General features: G+C 38.2%; 5 protein-coding genes across 8 annotated transcripts; 1 reads left to right on the top strand and 4 right to left on the bottom strand.

The window, feature by feature from the left end:
- Window positions 1-726: 726 nt before the first annotated feature.
- On the bottom strand, window positions 727-2,835 carry LOC111479188. Of its 2 annotated transcripts, XM_023123739.1 has the most exons (2): window positions 2,449-2,830; window positions 727-2,418 (listed from the first exon to the last, which is right to left on the bottom strand). In XM_023123739.1, the coding sequence occupies exons 1-2, from the start codon at window positions 2,596-2,598 to the stop codon at window positions 841-843; spliced, it is 1,728 nt and encodes a 575-aa protein (XP_022979507.1). In that variant the 5' UTR covers window positions 2,599-2,830; the 3' UTR covers window positions 727-840. The 2 variants fall into 2 exon arrangements, with proteins under 2 accessions (XP_022979507.1, XP_022979506.1); XM_023123738.1 differs by having other exon boundaries at window positions 727-2,835.
- A 591-nt stretch (window positions 2,836-3,426) lies between these two features.
- On the bottom strand, window positions 3,427-6,797 carry LOC111479194 (UPF0613 protein PB24D3.06c-like). The gene is made up of 9 exons (XM_023123746.1): window positions 6,528-6,797; window positions 6,342-6,418; window positions 6,162-6,267; window positions 5,987-6,079; window positions 5,105-5,170; window positions 4,890-5,035; window positions 4,691-4,799; window positions 3,850-3,914; window positions 3,427-3,734 (listed from the first exon to the last, which is right to left on the bottom strand). Exons 1-9 carry the CDS (start codon window positions 6,795-6,797, stop codon window positions 3,587-3,589), a joined length of 1,080 nt encoding a protein of 359 aa, XP_022979514.1. The 3' UTR covers window positions 3,427-3,586.
- Window positions 6,798-8,038: 1,241 nt separating this feature from the next.
- LOC111480109 (adenylate isopentenyltransferase 5, chloroplastic-like) lies at window positions 8,039-9,855 on the bottom strand. Its single transcript, XM_023125069.1, has 2 exons — window positions 9,702-9,855; window positions 8,039-9,597 (listed from the first exon to the last, which is right to left on the bottom strand). Exon 2 carries the CDS (start codon window positions 9,587-9,589, stop codon window positions 8,618-8,620), a length of 972 nt encoding a protein of 323 aa, XP_022980837.1. The 5' UTR covers window positions 9,590-9,597; window positions 9,702-9,855; the 3' UTR covers window positions 8,039-8,617.
- A 5,195-nt stretch (window positions 9,856-15,050) lies between these two features.
- Window positions 15,051-20,804, bottom strand: LOC111479594 (BTB/POZ and MATH domain-containing protein 2-like). Of its 3 annotated transcripts, XM_023124336.1 has the most exons (5): window positions 20,666-20,800; window positions 20,062-20,529; window positions 17,567-17,915; window positions 16,861-17,137; window positions 15,051-15,430 (listed from the first exon to the last, which is right to left on the bottom strand). In XM_023124336.1, the coding sequence occupies exons 2-5, from the start codon at window positions 20,478-20,480 to the stop codon at window positions 15,249-15,251; spliced, it is 1,227 nt and encodes a 408-aa protein (XP_022980104.1). In that variant the 5' UTR covers window positions 20,481-20,529; window positions 20,666-20,800; the 3' UTR covers window positions 15,051-15,248. The 3 variants fall into 3 exon arrangements, with proteins under 3 accessions (XP_022980104.1, XP_022980103.1, XP_022980105.1); XM_023124335.1 differs by having other exon boundaries at window positions 20,062-20,800; XM_023124337.1 differs by having other exon boundaries at window positions 15,338-15,441; window positions 20,062-20,804.
- A 1,282-nt stretch (window positions 20,805-22,086) lies between these two features.
- On the top strand, window positions 22,087-25,042 carry LOC111479039 (guanylate kinase 3, chloroplastic). The gene is made up of 2 exons (XM_023123494.1): window positions 22,087-23,133; window positions 24,722-25,042. The coding sequence occupies exon 1, from the start codon at window positions 22,232-22,234 to the stop codon at window positions 23,102-23,104; it is 873 nt and encodes a 290-aa protein (XP_022979262.1). The 5' UTR covers window positions 22,087-22,231; the 3' UTR covers window positions 23,105-23,133; window positions 24,722-25,042.
- The last annotated feature ends 230 nt before the right edge of the window (window positions 25,043-25,272 follow it).

The following is a 25,272-nucleotide window of genomic DNA, read 5'->3' as shown; positions in this document are numbered from 1 at the left end:
TTATAGTAATATTTTCCTTAAAAAAAAAAAAAAAAAAAAAACACAACACAACACTTAAATTTGTGAGTTGAATAAAGATGTCGTGTTTAATATGTTGTGATGGTTAAGTTAGTACTTATTTAATACGGTATCAGAGCCAAACACCAGACACTGTGTTAGTAAGGACACTAGGCCTCAATGAGATGAATTATGAGATTTCACATTGGTTAGAGAGGAGAACGAAACATTTGTTACGAGGGTTTGGAAAGTTGGAATCCTCTCTCTAATAGACGCATTTTAAAACCTTGAGAGAAACCTCGAAATAGAAATAAAAGAAGACAATATCTACAAGTGTAGCCTGGATGGTTACATTTCCTTTGTGACATGAGCGTTTGAACCGTACAATTAATTAGTCGAAGTTAAGGAGAGGAAAGACATTGTCTTGGCTTGGTTTGTACCTTCTTGACCTTCGGTGTTCCCTTCGAATAGTCAGGTCTCCACCTCAACTTGATTTGTACCTCGTTGATGGTGTTTAATACTCCCCAACGTTCCTAGTGACATGGTCACATTACTTACTGCTCGCTTCTTAAGAGTGAAAACTATTATCACAAACTAATACGAGCCATTTTCTCATTCACATGTATCGTAAGAAAATTTCTAAGACATCACCCAATATAGAATTGCTATAAGTACGGCCAACCATAGAGTACATATGATCGAGCCACCGAAAAAAAATGTTGGTATAGACTCGTATCTTCAAAATCCTTTTAATTCAGATATGGTTCGATAGGGTTCAATTGTCGAGCCAACAACTATATTACAAAAATACCAAAATTCTGAGGAAAAATGGATTGATCAATCTCAATTACAGAGTGCATTGAGAAGAATATGAGCTAACATGAGGTCCAAGAAATATTGGTGCCCAATCTCGCCGTCCCTCCATTTCAGCTTTGCTGGTGCTCGCCCGTAATGGACACCGTCGTTACACCGATTGTCGAAATGCCAAGGGAACGTCATGTCGAAGTTGTCGATCACGCCGTTGACGATCCCCGATTCCTTCAACTTATCCAGCATCACCCAGTTGAACATTTCCATTTTGTTAGGATTGAAGGCAAGTGTTCGAGCGTAGCCTCCGGTGGCAACCGTGGTCCGGTAGATCACTTTCGGGACGGTTAACCCTCTCTGCTTAATGGATTCCATAACTTGTTTCCAGAAAGATGCAGCATAGGCTGCCCCAACTGTGAAAGCTCGGATATTCAACCAGTAAACACCGTCGTGAAGGCCCGAGTTCATGATGATCGTGTCGGGAACGATTCGCTCGGAGAAGTACTTGTGAAGCAAGTTTCTGAACCCTTCATTCCTCAATGAATTCAAACCTTGATAGTTTTGAGTATCGTTCCAATGCCCGTTGAAGATGCTCGTAATTCGAACGGTTTGAGTTGAGTTGTTTGGGTTTGAAAAATTCCGATCGAATCGCCTTGGAACTGCTGGGATTTCAGGCAAACCGAGCACGAAATTGAGAAGGTTTCTTATCGTATCGACATGATTCGAATCACCCCAGAAGAAGATCCATCTACCCTTCAAGCAATCCCAAGCAGAATCACTAGAAAACATCTTAAACGAACAATGTGTAGAATAAACCCAACCATTGCTCTCCAACAACCCCAATGAGCCTTTACACCAAGGGCTCCGGCAAGGATACTCCGGCGCAAAACATCGGTAGCGACCGTCATTGCTGATCTTGCAGTCGTCGTTTCGACCGTGTCGAGTCCACCGTCCGGTCCAAATCTCTCTACTGTAATCAGAGCTCCGACACATTTTAATCTCCGGCAACACAACTTTAGTCTTAACAAATCGAACCTTGATTCTCCGAAGCTCCCGATCGTAGGCGAATCGGGTCGGGGAGAATCGAAGCCCCTCGAAATGTCGAAACAGAAGAATCACCGTGAGATTATAATCTCCGGCGAAATCAGGGTGCATTTGAAGCCAAAACGAGTAAGACCCATTCCCAAAATCTTTAACAAACGGCCGAGATTTCCACGAATCCCCTGAAAGATCAGTTTCAAAATAGTCTCCACCTAAACAACGAGGGTTACCGGATTGATCTAGAGCTTGAAATCGAAATTCATGAACATCCCCTGTGGAAAGCTCCACCGTTGCCGGACGTTCCATGCCGGAGATGGCGATGTCCGCCGTCTTCGAGTCACTGCAAGGCTCGCCGCCGGGAGCCAACCAGAGAGCGAGAATATGGGAGGTGAAATTCGGCTCGAGTTCAGCTGAAAACCACTCAACGCCGGACCCATCGGGAGGTTCGGCGGTGGAATTCTGCGGCGGAACCGACTGAATCAACACCGATTCGGAGTAATTTTCGGGTTTGTAAGAATCATTGGCGGATAAACTCTGTAGAGTAACGGTGAAATTGGAAGAAACAGAGACGAAATCTTGAGGGGAGGTTGAAACTTTGATGAATGTCTTGATATTACGACCACCGATACTCCAAACGGCCAGCATACTGAGAAGAACCATCACCGTTAGAAGCCCAAATCGGGAATGAACCAGATGCGACGGCCTGAAAAGCCATGGATTCGACGTTGCCGGCAGCGACCCCTTTTCCGGCATCGGAAACTGCCGCAGATTCAATAAACCCACAAACCAAAACAAAAAACAGAGCAAACCCAAAACCCCATTAAAGGGAGAAGGGAAGGATTTTCACTTACGGGGTGTACTCGAAAAAGCCAGAAATCTCTCTGTTTCTAAGAGATTGTTCTTCAGCGTGGAAGGTTAGAAAAATGCCTTGAGAGTTGGGAGAAAGACAATTTTATGATGGACGGTTTTACCCCTAACGTTGGATTCCAAAATTACCGTTTTCAGACACCAACGGGTTGCACCGACAGAAAATAATTGAAGTTGATCTCAACAGGGGTAGTTTCGTCATTTAGTCTAATTAAACGCGCGGGCATTCCTAGAGTGTAGCTGTGGCACGTGTGTCCCATGCGACATGTTTCATGTCGGAGTCCAATCCGATGACGGACCATTTAGTGCTTCCGAGTCAATAAAACCCGACCCGAACCACTATTTGATTAACTTAAATTGTGTATGGGGTATATTTTGTCACGTTAATCAATTCAGGTAGTGGGAAAAATAATTCTTATTTCATAAACATAAATAGGCCACAATTATTAATAATTTGCTAATCTCAATATTTGACTCTGGATTATTACGGTGTATTGTTAAAGATATTTAGTATTTTATTATGATTTACCATATGTATCATGTAACTTTGTCTCATTACTATCGTCGTCAATCTCACGATTTTAAAACGTGTCAGTGAAGGAGAGGTTTCCACACCCTTATAAGAAATGTTTCACTCTCCCCTCCAACCGATGTAGGATCTTAAAATACGGATGTTTTAAAATCGTGAGACTGACGGCAATACATAATTGGCCAAAACGGATAATATCTACCAACAGTAAGTTTAGACTCTTACATATCATATATAACCTTTGACTATATTGTTAATATTGGGTATGAATCTATTTGGATAAAGTGAAGAAATCATATTGAAGAACCATAGCCTTTCGTGATTCATTGGATGAATCTTGAATTCCTAATGCCATGGATCATCCCAGCCCTTAGGGCCCTCCCTCCGGACAAAGTCGACCATGACCTCCACTGCTTCATCAACTCTGTTGGAGAGAGAGTGATTGGCATGCTCAATTTCAATTTTCTCTGCACCTCCCATTGCTTTGCACACTCTGCATCAGCTCATAACAACATCAAAACATCAATACGAATCAAGCACCATGCTCTCCAAAACCCCATCTCTTCGTAGCATAGAATTTGCAAGTGTGTAAGAGAGATGTAGTTTACCTATCAACCAATGCTTTCTTATCCACATATTCTGGCACATATTCGTCTCGCATCGAAAAGATAACCTGCAATCAACATGAATCACACCATTACCCATAGCACTAACACATTATTCTCGTTTTTATACTTCTCTCGGCTGCTATTCTTGTGAGATTTCACATCGATTAGAGAGGAGAACGAAACATTTCTTATCAAGATATGAAAATTTCTCCCTAGTAGACGTGTTTTAAAAACAGCAGTGATACATAACAAGCCTAATCGGACAATATCTACTAGCAGATACATAACAAGCCTAATCGGACAATATCTACTAGCAGATACATAACAAGCCTAATCGGACAATATCTACTAGCAGATACATAACAAGCCTAATCGGACAATATCTACTAGCGGTAGACTTCGTGGTTGGAGAGAAGAATGAAACATTCCTTATGGGTGTGAAAACTTCTCCCTAGTAGATGCTTTTTATAAAGTGTGAGACTGACAGTGATACGCAACAAGCCAAACTGGACAATATCTGCTAGCGATGGATTTGTGCGGTTACAAATAGTATCAGAGCCATACACCAGGTGAGGCGGTGTGTCAACAAGGACAACTAGATCTCTAAGGGGGTTGGATTGTGAGATCTCATATTGGTTGGAAAAGGAAACAAAACATTCTTGCAAGAGTGTATAAACTTCTCCTAATAAACACGGTTTAAAAACTGTGAAACTGATAGCTATACGTAATGGGCCAAAGCAGACAATATTTGTTAGTAGTGAACTTGAGTGGTTACAATTCTCAATGATCATGTATGACCAGAGGAAGAGGAAGAGAGAGAGAGAGAAGTGTGCATGCAGACCTGACAGGGAGTGTTAGCCATGTGCCCAAGTTTCATTCTCAGCTGCTCATCACTAAGGTCAGAGCTGAACATGTCATCATCCCCCATGTACGAGCAAATGGAATAATACCTGCAAATACCAAATTGCTTTCAAGAGTACTGATAACAAAACTACCTTCCATCTCCGTTCAAAATGAAAGCATTGTGGTCTTATACACACCTGTTAGCAGTTATTGGAGAAGATGGGCTTGCCTCTCTTGGCATCAGATATGATCCTCTACCTTCGCTTATCATAGTTGAAGCCAAGTCAATCATGGCTGCTGTTTCAGGAAGAGTTGCTCTATACTCTCGACCACTAACTGGAGCCTGACCATATAAACAAGAATCCTGACTAAAACTTAAACATCACACATAAAATCAAGGATTAGTTATTACCTGGAAAATGGCGCCGCGAACTGCTCGAGAGCAAGCTGCATTTGTACCAATATAATGGACTATATCCTGTAGCAATGTCCCAAGAACATAGCGGTTAATCAAAACTTCAACTTATAAACTTACCCTCAAGATTTTCAAAATGTTCGTCGGCTAGAGAGAGGTTTCCACACCCTTATAAAAAATGCTTCGTTCCCCTTTCCGTCCTTGTTGGCACTCGTTCCTTTCTCTAATCGATGTGAGATAGCACAATCTACTTTCCTTCGGGGCCCAACGTCTTTGCTGTCAGTCGTTCCTCTCTCCATTCAATGAGAGATCGCACAATCCACCTCCTTTCGGAGCCCAGGGTCCTCGACACTTGTTCCTTTCTCCAATCGATGTGGGGCCTAGGGTCCTCGACACTCGTTCCTCTCTCTAATCGATGTAGGATCACACAATCCACCCCCCTTTAGGACCCAGGGTCCTCGGCACCTGTTCCTCTCTCCAATCGATGAGGGGCCTAGGGTCCTCGACACTTGTTCCACTCTCTAATCGATGTAGAATCGCACAATACACCCCCCTTTGGGACCCAGGGTCCTCAACATGTGTTCCTCTCTCCCATCGATGTGGGATCACACAATACACCCCATTTGAGACCCAGGGTCCTTGACATTTGTTCCTCTCTCCCATCGATGTGGGATCACACAATACACCCCCTTTGAGACCCAGGGTCCTCGACATGTGTTCCTCTCTCCCATCAATGTGGGATCACACAACAGTCTAGTATCTTCGCTGGCACTAGTTCCTCTCTCTAATCAACGTAGAATCTTACAATAAAAAAAGGACCATATCTAATATCTACTAACAGCTGTTATATAAGAACATTAAGCAACATTGAGCAATTACCTGACACCCAGTACTATGTCCAAGTAACACAACCCCCTCAGAGTCTTCTTTATTAATCAGATAACTTACTAGCTGATCAAGCTCCTTGGCATCCTAAATCGAATCAACTTCCTTTTATTAAAACATAATCTTCAAGTCAAGAACCAACTTCATATCTATGGTAATGTTAACTTACTTGTTGCAAGCTGGAGGTACCATATCCATTATACGATGATGACAGAAGTATCTGAACAAGTGACCATTCTTCTTTATCCAAAGCAATTGCAAGAGGTTCCAAATATCTGCAAATCAACAACAAAAACACGCTCATTTTAATCTAAGCCCAATCGTAGAAGAACCCCCACAAAAAACATACTCTGTTGCCATAAAGCCATCACTCAATCCACCAATAAATATGACTTGCTGTTTGTAATCCCCCGTCTTAAATGCAACCTATAACATAAAGGACATGCTTAACAAGGCATCATACACAGATAGCATAAATTTTTCAATAGCTCCAAAGAACAGAAAAATTCTCGTGAACAATGAAAGATTGACGGACCTGAATCGGCTTGGGACCATACTTGAAGAGCAAGCCATGGAAATTGTTCTTTTTCACGACAGGACCAGGGGAATCCCCGGCAGGAGAGCCGGAGGCAGAGTTCGCCGATGTTTTCATGCTGGCTGAACTATCGAAACGGCCGCGAATAATGACAGAGATCCATGAAGTGGTCGCCGACGACGAGGAGGAGGAGGAGGAAGAGGAAGAAGAAGATGTAGAAACGGCAGGATTTGAAGGGGGGGAGGAGGAAGAAGAAAGCGAGAGATTCATGTCAGTATCACCGGCTCCGATCTAAATCATTGCCGTTAACATTCTTTGTTCGATAATGGTGGGATAATCGGAAGAAATGGAAGAAGGGTTTGTTCAGATTGGGTTGGATCGCCATGAGAAGAGGAAACAAGATCGTCGTCCACTCCTATTCCCCGCCGAAAACATGAACAATCTAAACCAACGCGTGACAATTTCAAACATTAGTTTTCTTTTTTCTTTTTCTTTTTATTTATTTATGAATATTTAGTTTTACAATATTTAATATTATAAAATATTACGAAATGGGCCAGTGGGTACTGTCAATGGGCTATTGGGCCAGTGGGTGGCTACGGACACTTACGCTCATGCATTGGGCCATCAACAAAAATGGAGAATTTGGTCTATTGTTACAATTGCTTGAAATATAGCTAAAATGTTAAAATAATAATAAATAAATAAATAAAACTGAAATGTTAGTTTAATTATTTGTCGTTAATGATAGCATTAAGAAAAACGAGCCATTGAAGCAAATGAAGGAAAAATCGGATGTAGTAGGAGTGGTAAATTAGTCGGTACACGCCTTGATCTTGAAAGATATGATAGTTAAAGTTGTAGGACTGATCGTTAATGTCTCGAGCCATTGAAGTAGCACGTAAGACTATAATCGGACAATTCCGAAGAAATGGTAAAATATGGATAAGAATTCTCGCTGATCTTCTTGTTACCGAGAAACCTACAGAAATCCTACGAATTGGATTGCTCGTGTGTCCATAAGACATATCCCATTTAAAATCCCATTAGCCGTGCATAAACTATATTTATCAACCATATAATCATCGTACTTGCAATAAATGAGTATTGAAAAAAAGAGCTCAAAGTCATTAAATTGGGCTTTTACTCCCAATTTAATTTCAAATAAAGGTTACAAAAAGTATGATTTTGATTTTTGACTCAAGTTTTTTTTTTAATAAATAGATTTTCTTTCTGGAAAGGCGGATTCCAGTGGGGACCGCTTTGAGCGTGAGTGGAGTATCAAATTCGATTCGGAACAAAATAGTTTCACTTTTGACACGTGTGTGTCGTAAGAATAATTCGGGTTTGATAATATCACCGTCAAAATGGTTGTAAACTTTCCTCTTCGTTCACGGTTGATTTGTTCATCAATGGTGATTGATCGTGAATGTAGTTTTCGATTGGTGCAAACGGATCCACGAGATGAAATTTTTTTAAAATAATTGAAAATGTAATAAAATATTCCAAAATCCAAATGATATTATATATATATATTGATGTATAAACAAAAATACAGCTCATTCGTTTCCACAGATACACAAAGCGGAGTGAAAAGACCAAAAACTCCATACGAAGAGGCTTTTAATACACACGGGGGTGGGGGTAAGTGGGTCCTACTTCTCAAAGCCACCCAATGATAAAGTGCCAACAATACAGGTGCATTGAAGCTGATGTAGCCGCATCACACAGAATTATCCAATTTATTTTTCCTTTTTTTAAGAAAAAATTATTTTAAACTTTTAAAAGCCGGCCGAGATTTATTATTTTCTTTTTAAAAATATATAATCCTTATCCGTACGGCCGCCAATTTTAAGTGCTTAACGACCTGACAGTAACGTTTGTCAGTCCCAAGTAGTAATTTTTTTGCTTTCGAAAGTTTTTTAAAACTTTCCTTTTTGTGTTTTTCTTTTAAAATTACCGAAACCCAAAAAAAGGAAAAAACCAAAATTATTTTTAAAAAAAAAAAAACGTAAAATCATAGCTTGCCACGTGGCATGCTGAGCGGCGCCACCGCGTTGATTCTGTGGGGTTGACTATTATTTTTACTTTCAACGACTGACGGCGGCGACGAGAGGGGCCGCCTCCGGCGAGACAATGGGGGTGGTGATAAGGCGGCGGTCGTCGGAGAGGAATTGGTCAACGATCCTCAAGCTCGGTTGAAGAACGAATGTATCCCATGCGTCATTAGGGTTCCCACCGTCGGTCAAAAACACTCCGGTAGCATCAAGGCGCTGGAGATTCCAATTCCGTTTATTACGAAGGCGGCGTATCTTCTGTAGTTGTCGGAGAGCTAATTGACACGTATTATCTTTAATCTTGGAAATAGCCAATTCAAGAAGAATTGTCAAAGTTCTTTCATCAGCGTCGTCGCTTTCTGCTCTTAAATAGTCGTGTAATTCCGGCACTCCGATAGCTCGTTTAATCCCACGAGAATAATCTCCTTCTGGATCAAAAAATTCCCTAACTTCACTGACGAATCCACCGTCGACCATCCGATCAACACGGTCGGAAACAAACTTTTGAAGAATAGGCATGGACACGTCGACCCACAAAAAACAAAACTCATATCGAAATCGAGACTCTGCCCAATCATCAACCAGAGCTTCAATGTAAGAATTGGAGCCGCCGGCGACAATCGGGAGACGATCACGAGCCAAAATGGATTCAATAGCAACAGAGGCATGATATGTAAAATCATGAGAAGAGAAATTTGAATTCGGGTCAATTGAGCCCAACAAATGGTGAGAAACTCCCCGGCGTTCTTCGTCGGTGACTTTGTTTGTCACAACATCCAGCCCTTCGTACGCTTGAATCTTGTCGGAGTTCACAATTTCCGCCGGAAATCGAGTGGCTAAGTCAATTGCCAACCGAGATTTACCCGTTCCGGTGGCTCCCATTACAATAACCACCTTCTCTTTCCGCCGGAAAAACTGCTCCATACTGAAACTCCCCTGAAAATTCCCCACCAGTGGTTGAACTTGCTTGCCGACGGCAGAGGACAACGACAATGCCATATTCATCAAATACCCTGTTTAAAAAAAACCAAACCCAGATGAAAAAATGACAAATTTAATCGACCCATTTGATTTATTTTGATTATAATCTTGTTTTTACACATTTTAGCTACAGTACCTGAGAGAGAAGCCTTGAGTGTTATGGTTTGTCGGGTGCTTGGAGAGTAAATGAAAGAGCTTAGCTTATGAAATTGGGAGTTTTGTGGGTTTCTTAGACAATGATGTATATCACATTATCTTCCTTCTACCACTCTCTTAGACCCTCACTTGGCTCAATCCTAATGGACTACACATGGTATTTATGCCTGCCCAACACATACCTCTTATTCCAAATATCTCCCAAGTGTTAGACTTTGGTACGGACATAATCTCTCCTCGCTTCCATTTAAAATAATGAAAGCATCTTTATCGGTCAAATTCAATCTCATGTCATAACATGATATTGTCGAAGAAAAAGATTCGAACTTTCATTAGCATATATAAATACAGTAGTTTCGAATTCAACATATGGTGTCTCCAGTATTACAGCCCAAGTTCAGCACTAACAGATATTGTCTCTTTAGTCTCTACACCCTTATAAATAATGATTCGTTCTTCTCACGCTTCCTCGTTGACACTCATTCTCCTCTCCAATTGATAGTGATTTTTTTATAAAGGTATAAAAATCTCTCCCTAGCATAGCGTTTTAAAAAATCTTAAGGAGAAACGTGATAGGAAAAGCCAAAAAAGACAATATCAACTAATGATAGGATTGAGCTGTTACAATCTTATTGACGATAACATAATCACGTTGCTTACTTAACTAATTATCGTACATTTTCTCAACCCTTTCCTTTATTAATTATATATATAAATAAAAATAAAAAAGAAAATGGCATTAATAGTAATCAGCCATTAGTGTAAGAGAATAATAATAAAATGATTACACCAAATATAATCATGATTAATAGTAGTAAATATTCGATTTATTTTATAAATTAAAAAAAAAACAAATCTAGAAGAATTTGAAACCCTAAATAAAATTTGAACTTAATAAAATAACAGTTAATTCTATTTTATCATAAGATTTGAAAATCATATATTTAAAAATAAATTATAATATTCCTAATTAAAAATTAAGAAACTAATTTTTTTTAATATTATATTTATTGGTATTTAAAAAAATGGGTGGGGGCTAGTTGTTTTTGGCAAAAGCAGTGGGCAAAAACAAATTTTCATTTATAGTGGTTTAGGATGCTCCTGTTTTTGTTTATTTTAATTAATCTGATTTTAGTGAAGAGATATTAGTTATTAATTTAATTAACACACATATTAATATAAATATTAAACCTGACTAATCACTTTGATATTATATGATAATATTGATTAATATCACACATTAAAAAAAAAAAAAAAAAAAAAACCCTTTTTAACCTCTTAATTTTGTATATATTTTAACAACACGAGCCTAATGAATTGCTTATAAAAATGTTTTGTTATTATTCACACGTTTTCTAGTACAATCTCGAGAAATCGCTTATCAACAGGGGAAGCAGTATAGGTGGCAGGAACTTACTAGGGTTTAGATACCAATTTGAAGAGCATTTGTTTACCTCTCCTTAAAGGGTCGAGAGCTGCCAATCCTAAACGTACCACACTAACAGCGTCATTCCAACTTGATACGAATCCTCACCTCCCACAACCGACCCATCATTTCTCAAGCTGACTTTTTAGGTGAGCACAGGTGGATTACCTCTTGTTATAGGGTTGAGAGTTGCTAGTCCTAGAGGTACCACATTAACAGAATCCCTACCTCCCACAACCAACCCATCATTTCTCAAGCTGATTTTTTGGCGAGCACAGGTGGATTACCTCTCTTTACAGGGTCAAGAGTTGCCAGTCCTAAATGTACCACACTAACAACGTCATTCCAACTTGATATGAATCCCTACCTCCCACAACCGACCCATCATTTCTCAAGTTGATTTTTTAAGCGAGCACATGTGGATTACCTCTCTTTACAGGGTTGAGAGCGGCCAGTCTTAGAGGTACCACACTAACAGCATCATTTCAACCTAATACGAATCCCTACCTCCCACAATCGACCCATCATTTTTTAAGCCAGTAGAGACACAAGCAAAAGCAGACCCGTTATCACTTTTATTCGAATAATATCTTAATTTCCATCTTTTACTCGAGCGTCGAAACTTTTTAAAATTATTTTGTGGATTTCTAGTTTGGTTGAGTGACAGAAAGTTGAAAGAGGCATCTTAGGACCTAAAGATAATTGTGGGAACAAAAATATTTAAATATAAGGGCCCACAATTAATTGATTGACAATTAATGTTTTAAATAATTTATATATACATAATACTTTATTCTCTTTGCACTATAACATTAGTAGAAACCACATTAGATTCGATAATTAGTTTGTAATCCTTATTTATTTACATATAATTAATAAACTAATCTTAATTATGATGAACAATTAAAATTTAGTTCCTGTGGACCCACCATTCTTTAATGGAAACATCATTTAACAAGAACTGTCTTTTCTTTCTTTTTTAGTGATATTTCTTATTCTTTTCCAGCTTTAAACAAGCTTAGTGGGTCACTTTGATTAAATGATTGAATAATTATCTCAATATCATATACTAAAAAAATTAAAATCTTTGACCTATAGTTTTAACCATATAATAAAATAAATATGAAAACATGAAAATGAAAATGGGAAGAGCACGTGCGATGGGCCCAGTAATGATTAGGAAATGAAATTATTTAACATTATCTTATACCACTAATAATCGTAATCCTTGCTACCAACTTACTTTAGTCAAACATATAATTAAAGCCATTATATTCATAGATGTTGGATTTTTTTTTTAAATCCCAATATTAGGTGGAAATCCTATTTATAAAAATTTTGGTTCTAGGCATTGAATAGTATGTCAACGAGGACGCTGAGCTTCAAGGAATGGGTTGGAGAGGGAAACAAATGACAGTAAGAACGTTAGGTCATTCGTTGGAAAGAGCCGAACCAGATAATATAATAATTTTAAAATTTGGGATGGAATGAAGTGGAGCTTTTGATATTGATGAAGGCATTTAAAGGGGTTTGAAATTGAATGGCCAAGTGGGTTGGAATCATTTGAGAAATTGGTTTGCACTCTTATAAAGTTTTTTTTTTGAAGAAATAATCATGATTAGTATGTGATAATCAATAATGATATGAGTTTAAAAGACATATATGAAATTAAATATAGCATACACTTGACTTTATAGTATAATAAATAAATGTCGCCGACGATCTAGCCACACATATAATCTAGTTCATGTGCACTTTTGAACGTCTCTTTCCTATTCTAAGTGTGACCTTATTTTTATTCAAAGGACATTTCTAACTTTCTTTTTTTAAAAAATAATTATTTAATATTTTAGAGTGTTCGAACTAAGTTAAACAATATATGTTTTTAAGTGCAGGATTAAGGATTATTCCCCTTATACATGGTTCATTACTTACTCCTTATTTTTAAGAGTAAAGCTTATAAGAGTTACCCAACGTAAAATTGTTCCAAGAAAAACATGTTTAACCATAAAATTCCTATGATTAAACAGTAAAAATGTTGGTATAGTTAGTGACTTGTAGATATGGTCTGGGTTGGTTCGTATATCACAAGTATCAAGAAAGATGGGTTATTGAGAAATTCGTTAGATTTTAATATCTTAAATAGGTGACCACGTTCCTTTTAGTTGTTGACATTCTTAGAGAATTTTAAGAATAATGTTAATTAGAAAATTGATTTTTTATTTTTATTTTTAAAATAAAAAAGATAGACCATAGTATATTTATTGTGATAAGATAGTTGAACAACAACAATGAAATAAATAAATTAACCCATATTTGTATAAATAAATAAATAAATAATTAATTAATTTAATTAGAACTTTGGAGAGAAAATATTGGTAAAAGAGTTTAGTAATAATTAATAATCAGACTAAAAATAGTAATTTTTTTTTAATTATAAAATATGCGTTCCTAATATAAGTTTAAAATTTATTAATATATAACTTATCAAACTACAAGAGAATAGTCCAAGTGAAGACAATTCAAAGACTTTTTTATTTTTATTTTTTAAATAATGGATATGTTAATTAATATTTTTTTTTAAAAAAAAAAAGTGGTCGTGAAATAATAGAATAATATGGTCAAATATTAAAATTAGGGTTCCCATGCGAGAATGGAATCTTGATTATGCCTTCAAATATAAAATTTAGTGGTGCAGCTAATTTATAAAAATTAAACAAATTAATTTCCCTAACTTTTTATTTTATTGTATTATATAAACAAAATAATGAATGGGCTGCCACGTGGATCCCAATATACTAATACGGGTCGGTTCTAAAAAGCCCATAATAGATTATTTAGAGATAATGACACGAATGGACCCTAGACAAATACATAATTAAAAACAAGTCCATCAACAAATAATATTTCAAATTTGTTATTTCTTTTTCTTTTTAATTTTAAAATTCCAATTCCTAAGCTCCTTTTTCCTTAATATATTCCAACTTGTAATTTAAATATCCTATTCATTTTTTTTTTCATTTAACAATAATTTTTAATTATTTAGCCAACAATCGAGATTTGAATGCAACCCAGCGTTATCATTTGGCTACTGACGGATAAGTTATCAGACTTGCAGTTATGGTCATTGGCTTCAGAACTCTAATAAATTAGATAGCTAAGAAGGTCATAACCCCTTTACGAGTTTCATCATAACTAATCGTCTTTTATGATCACGCTTACTGTTTGCTCTTGATTCAACATACTTCTACTTCAGTGTCTGAGTCGATACTCTTATTTTCTCTCGAACCATAGTAATATTTTTTTGATCAAATCATTGAATTATTTATTTCTCTTCAATGTTTATTTTTACACACGTCGTTTTTTCGGGGGCCTATAGCTATTATGTGGCGTAGGGGTTACATCCCGTATGAAACTTAAGAGTATATCGCTTCTACAAATAGCTCTTAACACTGCATCTCTTCCGAGACCAGGGCCCTTTATCATGACTTATGCTCGTTGCATACCTTGATCTGCTACTGCCCGAATAGCATTTCCTGTTGCGGTTTGAGCAGCAAATGGTGTCCCTCTTCTTGGACCTTTGAATTCACAAGTACCAACAGAGGACCAAGAAATTATCCAACCTCGTACATCGGTAAGAGTCACAATTGTATTGTTGAAACTTGCTTGAACATGAATAACACCCTTTGGTATTTTACGCGTACTTTTACGTGAGCTAATACGTCCATTTCTACGTGAACCGATTCTTGCTATGGGTTTTAACTTTAACTATATATATGTTCAAGCTCACCACGAGCAAATAAATGTGTATAGAGTGTTTGGCCCACCGAGTCGGAGTTAGGTGCCTTTTTTTTTCTCTTTTTCCTTGTTGTTCAGAATGAGGGGGCTTCCAAAACCACAGACCTGGACAATGTTACTTCATTTGACATAAACAAAGCATCAACAAAATAGGAACACTAATTTATAATTCATACAAGAATAGAGAGAGAGCATCAATTGAATACATGAAAAAGAAAAAAAATGTGTAATCCTAATAGGCCAATGGTTTCCCTTGCCATTTGCTGCTTCCCATCGGTCATCGTTCGTCGTTCATCGTTCGGGTCAATATAACCTTTGCTTCACACGTCTTCCGTTCAGATCGCTGCCATCTAAAAAGGTCATATTCCCAAATCCAGAAGCGAGGACGTTGTGCTCGGTCACTCTTGCCACATATTGTAGTAGCTCAGTAAGAACAGCTGGGCAGCTTTCCTTGAGATAATCGAATCCGTCTGATTGCATCACGGCTGCAAAGTTACTAAAATTCTTTTAGACTTTTGATGCTTGTAACCAAATCTTTGTTGAAAAAGGTTTATGAACATTAACAGACTATGAGTATCTCACAAAATAGAAAGGACGTTGAATGAATCATGAGCCACAGCATGTGATCATTGTTCTAAACACAAGGTTACGTCTTGTAGTCCAATGCTATTAGAAACCAAATCTTTGTTGAAAAAGGCAAGCACGCTTGCAACAAGATTTGCCCTTCCCCCATAGGGAGAACTCATAAGCAACTCCTCCAACAACCAGCTACCATCCATATCTCAAGCTCCACTCATCCCAAACAAGGTTATCCTACAACAAATGCTCAAGGTCCTCCCCATGTCTTCTGCGGAGAATGCGCCATTGCCGAAGCAAATCAAAGGAAGCATGCCTTTGGATATGATCCAAGGTGTTCACTTGTGAATATAAAATCTGTATGCAAACACCTTAACCTTCTTTGAAATTGAGAGCAATCGAGGTGGGAGAAAGGAAAGGCAATGTATGGCTTGAGGGAGACGGGAGCTTGAGGTTATGTAATGAGACTCGGCCGAGTAGTTGAGGTTTATCTTCCTTGAGTTTGACACGTTGTACCATTGGAGTTACCTTCCTCTAGTCCTTCACTTTCGTTAGGTTTATAAAGGCCTCTGTCTGACAAAGAAGCAAAATGTTGGGTCTTTGTTCTATCCCACATAACATTCAGGCGTGCCCTAGGAGAAGATTAAGGTGCTTGCATGGCAGGTTTTACATGAGAAAGTGAATACCGATCGTTTCCAAAGGCATTATTCCTTCGTTTCGTGTTAGCAATGGTACATTATCTGCAAAAGAGGCATTGGAAGGGGACCCTTGAGGACTTATTATGGGATAGCTAGTTTGCTCAATTTCTTCGGAATTGTCAGAGAACCTTGATTGGCGTGTGTAGAGCTTGAGATAGAGACGGTAGCTCCTTGTTCTTATGAGTTCTCCCCTTTGGAGGAAAAGCAAAGTCCAAAATATCAACAAAATGTTTGAAATAAAGGATTGGTAAATGAAGCAACCAATTGGACATTTCTATAATTAAACAATGCTACACAATGAAACCTTCAATCATCTCCAAAACATCCATATACCTGTCACCTGACCTTAACCCAACTCCATCACTTCAAACAATCCAGCCCACAGAACTGGCTAGCATGTCTACATTTGCAGATAAATATCGGTCATAAGACCATGCCAGGGAGCCCAGCTCAACAGTAAATAGAAAAAAAGGACTAACCCAACAACCTATATCATTTGACAGTAAGTCTAAGAGATTTTCAGTTTATGCTAAATTGACGACCACATTTTACTCGTCTCAACAGCTATGGAGGCTAAGAAGCAGAGAGGAGAAACTAAAGAGCATGAACCGTAAGAATCGAGTCCAGTTTCATGGGCATACCTTTTAAATTTTCAGGCATGGCTATAAATCTGAGACATGCAGCTTTCAATTGGAAACAATGGTGCTGCTCTGCTAAAGCTAAAGTAGTCGCCACAGTATTTATGGCGATGTCTTCACAGAGTTTAGCCTCACAAAGCAATTTAAGCCTGTCTAGTGCATAACGATCTGCAGCTGCAAGAATATGTTGGGCCATCAAAGTTGATGCCCACCTAGACTTTGCACCAACAAGCTCAAGCATGTCCGGCAAATTGTCCCAGTACATGAAATGAAGTAATGCCTGCAGATTCCAATAATAAAAAGAAACGAATAAAAAAGAAATTCAGAGTTATGCAATATACTTTATCCAAAGTTCTTCCCTTCCCCCATCGCCAGTGGTAACGTTTTACATTAACAGTTTACAAGGATTTGGCACACATTATAGGGGCTTTGCCCCTAAAAGAAACTATCGTGCTATGCAGGTAAAGGTTCTTTGAATCCCCGATTACAGCTCTTGAGAGTTGGTTCAGAAAAAAGATTATAAATTATAAATGAAGTTCATTCCATAAGGTTCTTTGAATCCCCGATACTCTTATTGAAAAGCATTTATTGCTCGCTGAGAAGTGTAGTGCATGGAATTTAGCACAATAACATGCTTGAGTCTCTGCATGTGACTAAATGCACCTATCTGCCTGTGTATGTGAGAGATAGAGTGAGAAAGAGAGAGAACCTTAAATACAGGAGCTTCAATGTCCTCAACCTTAATGCATCGTGTATCCTTATCCTTCAATGGGCCAAAAAGTTGTGCCCTGAATACAGGTGAACGTGCTGCAATGACCAACTTGTGTGCTGCAAATATTTCACTATCTACTTCAAAATTAACATCAGCACACTTACGACTTTCCAAAAGCTTCCCAAATTGCTGACCGATGTCAGAGGGAGGCGGCGTTATAGAATAGATTTTAGGCCCCTCCGTTTGTGATTTAACAACCCCAACAACACATTTAAATGAGAGGCAATCATCTTTAAGGTAATCTGATGACTCCAGAACAGTTCTTTTGAAATAACGTTTATAACCCCTGCAAATTCACGAGTGATATCCCCCTTTTCAGCCTTCATACAATCGTTAAGAAAACAATTGACACAACTTAAAATAACACACACTATATGTCCAAAAAAGAGAGAGAACGAGAACATTCATATCAACATAAAGCGTGCAATTGAAGGGACCTAAGAATATAGTACAGACTGAATATAACAGAAGGGAAAAATGAGAGAGAATCCCGAATCCACAAACATATTTTCATCCATCAAACTCAATAAATAAATAAGGTATAGATGACTGACATAGTCTAAATGAAATATTTAGAAACAAACAGCTGGCATCTTTGAAATTCTTAGATCTACAAATAATCCATTGGACTCATTAGATAGAGATATGGTCCTACCAGAAATAAAAACCAACAAAGATCCATATAGAACATTAAATCCATAAACCATCTAAAACCAGCTAGTCGACAAACATACTACGCCGAACCTTCCCCGAAACAAGTGTCATCTCTAATATGGGTTGAAGCTCAACCACTTCTAATGGACATAACATGCTTTATTTGTTTGATGTAAGTAATAAATCCAAAAATTGACCAGGAAGTAGATATTGGGAAAAAGAATTGTGCCAGCCTTAAACAGTTTACAATCTCACAACATAGCACTACATTCTATATCTACCACCTTTAGAACATAGATTGCATTTCATTCTCCATTTCGTGGCAGAAGGGTGAGTGTGCTATCTTGTGGAGCTTTGGGTCAAGAGAAACAACAAAATCTTCAAAAGGCGTGAGAGTTCTTGCAATGTTTGGTCTCTTGTTAGTTTCTATCTGGACTTCGGTTTCTAGGCTTTTTTGTAATTATTTGCTTGACTTATTTATCTTGATGGGAGCCAGTTCTTGTAGTTTGGCTTCTAATTCGTGGATTCTTTCATTTTTACTCAATGAAAGTTAAGTTTTCACATTAATTTTTTTTATAAAAAAAACCTATATCTGCCACCGTCATATATTGAAGGATGATACTTCTTTGTGGTTGGAAAGTCTATACATGAAGACCGTTAGCAAATGAAGCAAAACAATATTTCTAGTAGTTTGGCTCAAAGGATGGTTGTCTCGATATCTCATTTCTTCTATGATAACCATGAGCGTGCAGGTACACATACATCCTTGGTCCTAGCCTAATTCCTCAATAAAACCCTATGGCAGTTAGATTTTAACATTCTAAGTAGGTACCATGACTTAAAAGGTATCTAGGTTCCCAACTTGCCTCTTTAACTACTAAGCCAAACAAACAACAATTAAGGGTAGAGAATCGATCCCTCAGGTTCCTTTTCTTCAAAGTCCATGACGTGATCAATTGGCATCATCAAGTCTGATAATTTGCCCAATCTCTGTTAGTAAAATTTGTAAGTAAAAATACATAGGATGCTCGAATCCTTCGCATGGATGATGATCAATGGGAAAATCAATTCTAGTGCTACCATCCAAAGGGTCATGCTCCTCTAGCTTACAACCTCAATGGTACATTCTTTGCAAATAATGGAAACATTTGTTAATTCATCGTTTTTCTTTTTCTCCTGGCATCCAATGAAGTATGGGTACCGAAGGTTTCCAGTCAAAGTTGCATGCTAGCACGCCCTTAAGGGATACTAAAAGAAGGCTCACCTGTTGCTAATCAAGAATTGGAAGATAAAGAGGAATAGGAAGTCTCAAGAATAACTTTCTTAAAACTTGAGAGTATTGAAATTTACCTAACACCTTGCACTACTTTACGTTTCACTATGGATCCTCTTTGTGCAGCCTCCCACTAATCTTACATCTTCAGCAATTGAAGATTAACTGAAGTGTTCTATATGGTTTTATCAGCTCCACCTATTTTCATCGTTGTTGGTGATAGTCCAATTTCTCTTTTGTTTTAGTGGAAAAAGACTATAGGTTAATGGAAATTAGTATCCAGTTGAATAAGTAAATAACTAAGTACTGACAAACAATTGGATCCCAAAACCTTAATTAAGTGTAGAGTCTTAGAACCAACTCAGTCAACATTACTCATTTTATATCTCAACCGAAGCTGTTTTGAGACTTCCACAGCTTACAAGCGGATGATCAGAATTATGAACAATTTGAGCAAATAAGCATTCATTTAAGAACAATTCAAATGAATAAGCAAAATAATTACCACATGCTTCCACGATACTTGAGGGTGTATGGACCGCTCTCCAGCCTCCTTTCAAAATGGCTATGCACCTTATGATTCCCCTTTCCACTTTGATCGAAAAGCGTCAATTCAAAAAGAGCCCTAACATCGGCGCCATCGCTGACAAGCGCTATGAAAATAGAGACGTAAGCCGCGTTGTCCTCCATACTCTTACCATCGGGATAGAAATAGATAGCCCACTCGTACCCACCGACGACAAACGTATCCGATGTAATGTATTTCCCAATTCCCATACCTTTGTTGAGGGAGTAACCATTGATCTTGAAATCATGCGAAACATTAACGGTCTCGAATCGAGCGGTAGAGGAAGTCACCGGCAGAGGATGAGAAGAATTCAAAGAGGCTTTAGAGGATTCCCTAAACGGTTTAATTGTGCCCATCAACTAAGAGCTTAAGAACAACCGATCTTTTGAAATTTTGGATGACACCCTTGACCAAAAAGGCAGAATTGAAATAGTGGGTTAGGTTAAAACTTTGAATCGAAGATGGGTTTTGAAAATTTGAAGCGAAAACCAGCGGCAACGATCATGAATTTGGGTGGCGGGAGCGTTTGCGAAACTCTTACGCTGAAGGGGAAGAGGTATGAATGGAGAATCAAGAATCAGGTGGACGACGATGAACCTGGAAAGTTCAATTTGGTTTAAAAAAAACAAAAAAATCAAAGTCCAAACACGGAAATGCAAGATGGAGCTTTGGCTTTAATAAACATCAGAATCCACAGTGAAGTTTCTCGATTAACACATGATTAATTAATTTAATCATTGTTTTGTTTTTCATTAATTAATAGTTGATCCTCGGTTTAGGATTTTCTCCCCCTTCCTTTCTTACCAAATAATTGAAGGTGAGTGATCAGGATGAGATCAGCAAACGTCTCATACTTGTCTTATTAATATGGAGTTAGTTTTTTCGAGGCTCGGACTCTTGAGCATCTCTTACAGGAGAGCTTGTCATTGTGTGGCTTATAAATATGACTATTAAATTATATTCATGTTGGCTATTGAAGTTCCAATTTTCGACTTATGATTCGAGTAGACCTTGTAATTCTAAGAGATTTTAGCTCTTTAACATTTCGGGTTGGATGTCTAATTGTCCAGACGATAATATCACTATGATTATTGAGTTATACTCATGTTGGTTATTGAAGTTCTAATTTTCGATCTATGACTCAAATATACCCCTAATTCTAAAAAGTTATGGCTCTTGAACCTCCTCCACGAGAGGGCTCATCATCATCATGTGGCTTATAAATATGACTCGAGTAGACCTCCTAATTTTAAGAGACTTCGACTCTTAAACATCTCCCACGAGAGGGCTTTCATCATGTGACCCATAAATATGGTTAGACCTATAAGAGCTTATAAATGTGATATATATATATATATAATTGTTTCAAATTGTTTCTAAGAATTACTTACTGATCAGAAGTTCAGAAAATAATTCAAATGTTTAAAAGACCTTATCAAATTTAAAAAGGGTAATAAAATGAATTATTATAGTAATTAAAAATAAAATTATAGATCACATCTAACTTATACATATTATATTGATTTTTAAATATATAACGAAAATATGGATTCAGGTTAAATAATGGTAGGGAATTAGTTCTATTAGTTTAAGAGTTTGGCAGCATGATATGGGCTATCAAATTTATGTATAAATATCGAGTATCTTAAATTATTAATAAGAGTGTTCATATGACCGAAGACTCTGATCAACTTAAACTACTCTATCTAAATTATAAAGGTTTGAATTAGGTTAAATTTTTAGAAAATAAAAAAATTTGAATATTGGTTGACTTTTTTTTTTTCGAGTTAGCTGACTCAAATATAGAGTTACAACTTATATCTATTTTAAAATTATTACAAAAATGAAGAAGATTTGAAGGTGTGACTTGTGAATGTTTAATATTTTAATTTTATAAGAAATATAGGTATCACCCGAACTCAATTTCCAAAATTTTAAACGGTTTAACAGTCATGATACGGTCGGCCACTTCAGAAGCTGAAAATTTGTATAGCAATTTCATCGGTGATTCAATTTTTTTTCAATTCTCAAAGCCAAATTCCGTTTCCCAGAGCTGTTCGAGTGTGAATTGAATCGGATTCTGACTGTTCTTCCCGTTCTTCTCGCCATGTCTTCCAGATTCTTCGGCGCCTCTCTTTCCCGCTCTTCAACGCTCCACCCAAAATTCCACAACCCTAATTCCCTTCCCAATTTCCCCAAATCCAAACCCATTCAATCATTCCCTCTAACCCCACTATCGTTCTCCTCCATTTCCGAAATGGGCGATGCCCGAAGACCGATTTCCGCTACTATTCCCCCGCCCGACAAAGCCGACCGATCGGAATTGCTTCGATCCCTCGAGTTTTCACTTGGTTCCTCGTTTAGCTCGGAGCCATTGGTGCCGAATCCGAGCCCCTTAATTATCGTGATCAGTGGCCCTAGTGGGGTGGGTAAGGACGCTGTGATTAAACGATTGAGAGAGGTCCGAGAAGGGCTCCATTTCGTCGTCACGGCAACAAGCCGACCGATCCGACCTGGTGAAGTAGATGGGAAGGACTATTATTTCGTCTCTAAGGAAGAGTTTCTCGCCTTGATCGAGAGGAACGAGCTTCTGGAATACGCGTTAGTATATGGAGATTACAAGGGCATTCCCAAAAGGCAAATCCGGGACTTCATGGCAAAAGGGTATGATATTGTGTTGAGAGTTGACATTCAAGGGGCTGAGACATTGAGGAAAATTCTTGGGAATTCTGCTGTTTTTGTGTTTTTAATGGCGGAGAATGAACTTAAACTAGTGGAGAGGTTGATCAATAGGAAGACGGAGACGAAAGAGTCATTGATGGTGAGAGTTGCAACAGCTAGAGAGGAAGTCAAGCATGTTAACAACTTTGATTATGTGGTTGTGAATGCAGAAGGGAAGCTGGAGAGTGCTGTTAAGCTGGTGGAATCCATTATTGATGCCGAGAAAGCAAAGGTCTGGCAGAGAAATGCTGTCGTTTAGATTGAGATTTTGAGACATCATTTTGCAAGGTATCATTTACTTCAAAGTTCTGTTCTGAGATGAATTTATTTCTTAGGAAAGTAGCTATACAGATTGAGAAGGAATAGACTTATACATACTCTGTTTATAACTCTAGCTTCCTTTTTGGAAATATCTATTGCTTGATAGTATAGTATTGCCTTGATTCCACTGAAGTTTGCATGAGTGTAGAAGTTTTCATTATTTATGTATCCAAGACCTCCCAGTGCCACCAAAGGAGTGGATTGGGGGGTGTCACATCGATTGGAGATGGGAACGAGTGCTAGCGAGGACGCTGGCCCTGAAAGGGGTGGATTGTGAGATCCCACATCAATTGGGGACCCCCCGGTGCCTCAAAGGGGTGGATTGGGAGGGTCCCACATCGATTGGAGATGAGAACGAGTGCTAGTGAGGACGTTGGCCCCAAAAGAGGATGGATTGTGAGATCCCACGTCAGTTGGGGAGGAGAGTGAAACATTATTTAAAAGGGTGTGGAAACCTCTCCCTAACAGACGCGTTTTCAAAATCTTGAGGGGAAGCTTGAAAAGAAAAGTACAGGAAAATATTTGCTAAACCCTGTTACAGTGTTGGTATGAAAATGGAAGGAAATTCATTGAATGTGTTTGAACCTAGATCTCTAGTGGAGGAGTATCAGTGGGATGGTTGATCTTGCTTTTTGGCAAAAACTGACTTTGTACTAACCTAATGATTTAAGAACATTTGAAAATCAACATTGCCAACTTAATGGATTATACCAGCCACTAAACTACTTTTCGTTTTGAATTTCATGAATCTGATCCAACTGACATGTATTGCTTAGAGCCAGACATCGAGCAGTGTGCTTGCAAAGACACTGAGCCCTAAAGGGGTGGATTGTGAGATCCCACGTCGGTTGGGGAGGAGAATGAAACATTCTTTATAAGGGTGTGAAAACCTCTCCCTAGCAGATGCGTTTTGAAACCATGAGGTTGACGACGATACGTAATGAGTTAAAGCGGACAATATCTTTTAACGTTGAGCTTGGGCTATTACAAATGGTATCAAAACCAGATACCGAGCGGTATGCCAGCGAGGACGCTGGGCTCCCAAGGGGGATAAAATGTGATATCCTACATCGGTTGGAGAGGAGAACAAAACATTTCTTATAAGGGGTGGAAACCTCTCCCCTAACAGACATGTTTTAAAACCGCGAGGCTGACGGTGATACGTAACGAGCTAAAGCGGACATATCCATTTAGCGGTGGGCTTGAGCTTGGGCTTGGGCTGTTACAGCTCAAATCAACTGAACTACCTAGATTCTTTCATTTTTTTTCCGGTTTCAGCTTGTGCTCCTACTTTTGGCTCAAATGTTATGTATATTCATCATTAGACCAAAAAACTCAAGCTAATCTATTATAGCCTAAACAGTCGTTTTTATCGTCTTTTCGAACAATAAAAACAACGCACAGGAGAGACGGTCCTCCGAAATGGAGTATGTATTCCCTCCAGCTCTCATGAACTGGAGGGACACCGGCATCCAAACCTCATATAACTGGATTGGACTCTTCTGGGTACCATTTTGCATATGTCTTGACTTACAGTCATCATCATCCCCTGCAGGTATGATTATCCTCACTTGAAAAAGGCGAAGGCTGATTTCAACTACATACGTCGGGTCTTGCTCGTACCGACATTCACAGTTTTATTTTTCATTCTAATACCCAAACGAAGGTTGAACTCGAACCTATATGAAGTTCAGATTAGTCTTGGCAGTTGAACAATAATCTCAGGCAGCATAGAGAGGACTCGCTGCTCCAGGAAGGTATGCATTTATCAGTGTACCATGGTAATGCTAATAAACTTTACACGTCCAACATGGGTTTGTAGCAATTATGATCCGAACTGAAATGACAATAAAGTTCTACCTTTCTGGGGCTTCTGCACTGTTTCTGTCAAATTTGGGTGAAGGATCTAGCTGCATGTTTGAGTGTATTAGTCGAAGTGCGTGGAAATTGAACTAGGTAGGTACTCTTACGATATTAAAAGAAAGGCTGAAGACTAACAGATATTGTTCTATTTAGGCTTTTCCACCATTGTAGAGGATGTTTTGTTCCCGTCTCTAACCGATGCGTGATTTCACAACTTTTTAAACTTAAAAAATTATTGCTCGG

The sequence above is a fragment of the Cucurbita maxima genome, unplaced genomic scaffold, assembly GCF_002738345.1.
Source record: "Cucurbita maxima cultivar Rimu unplaced genomic scaffold, Cmax_1.0 Cma_Scf00005, whole genome shotgun sequence".
In the NCBI taxonomy this organism is placed as follows: domain Eukaryota; kingdom Viridiplantae; phylum Streptophyta; class Magnoliopsida; order Cucurbitales; family Cucurbitaceae; genus Cucurbita; species Cucurbita maxima.
Note: the sequence above shows the minus strand (reverse complement) of the source record. Positions and strands in the feature narration are given on the sequence as shown.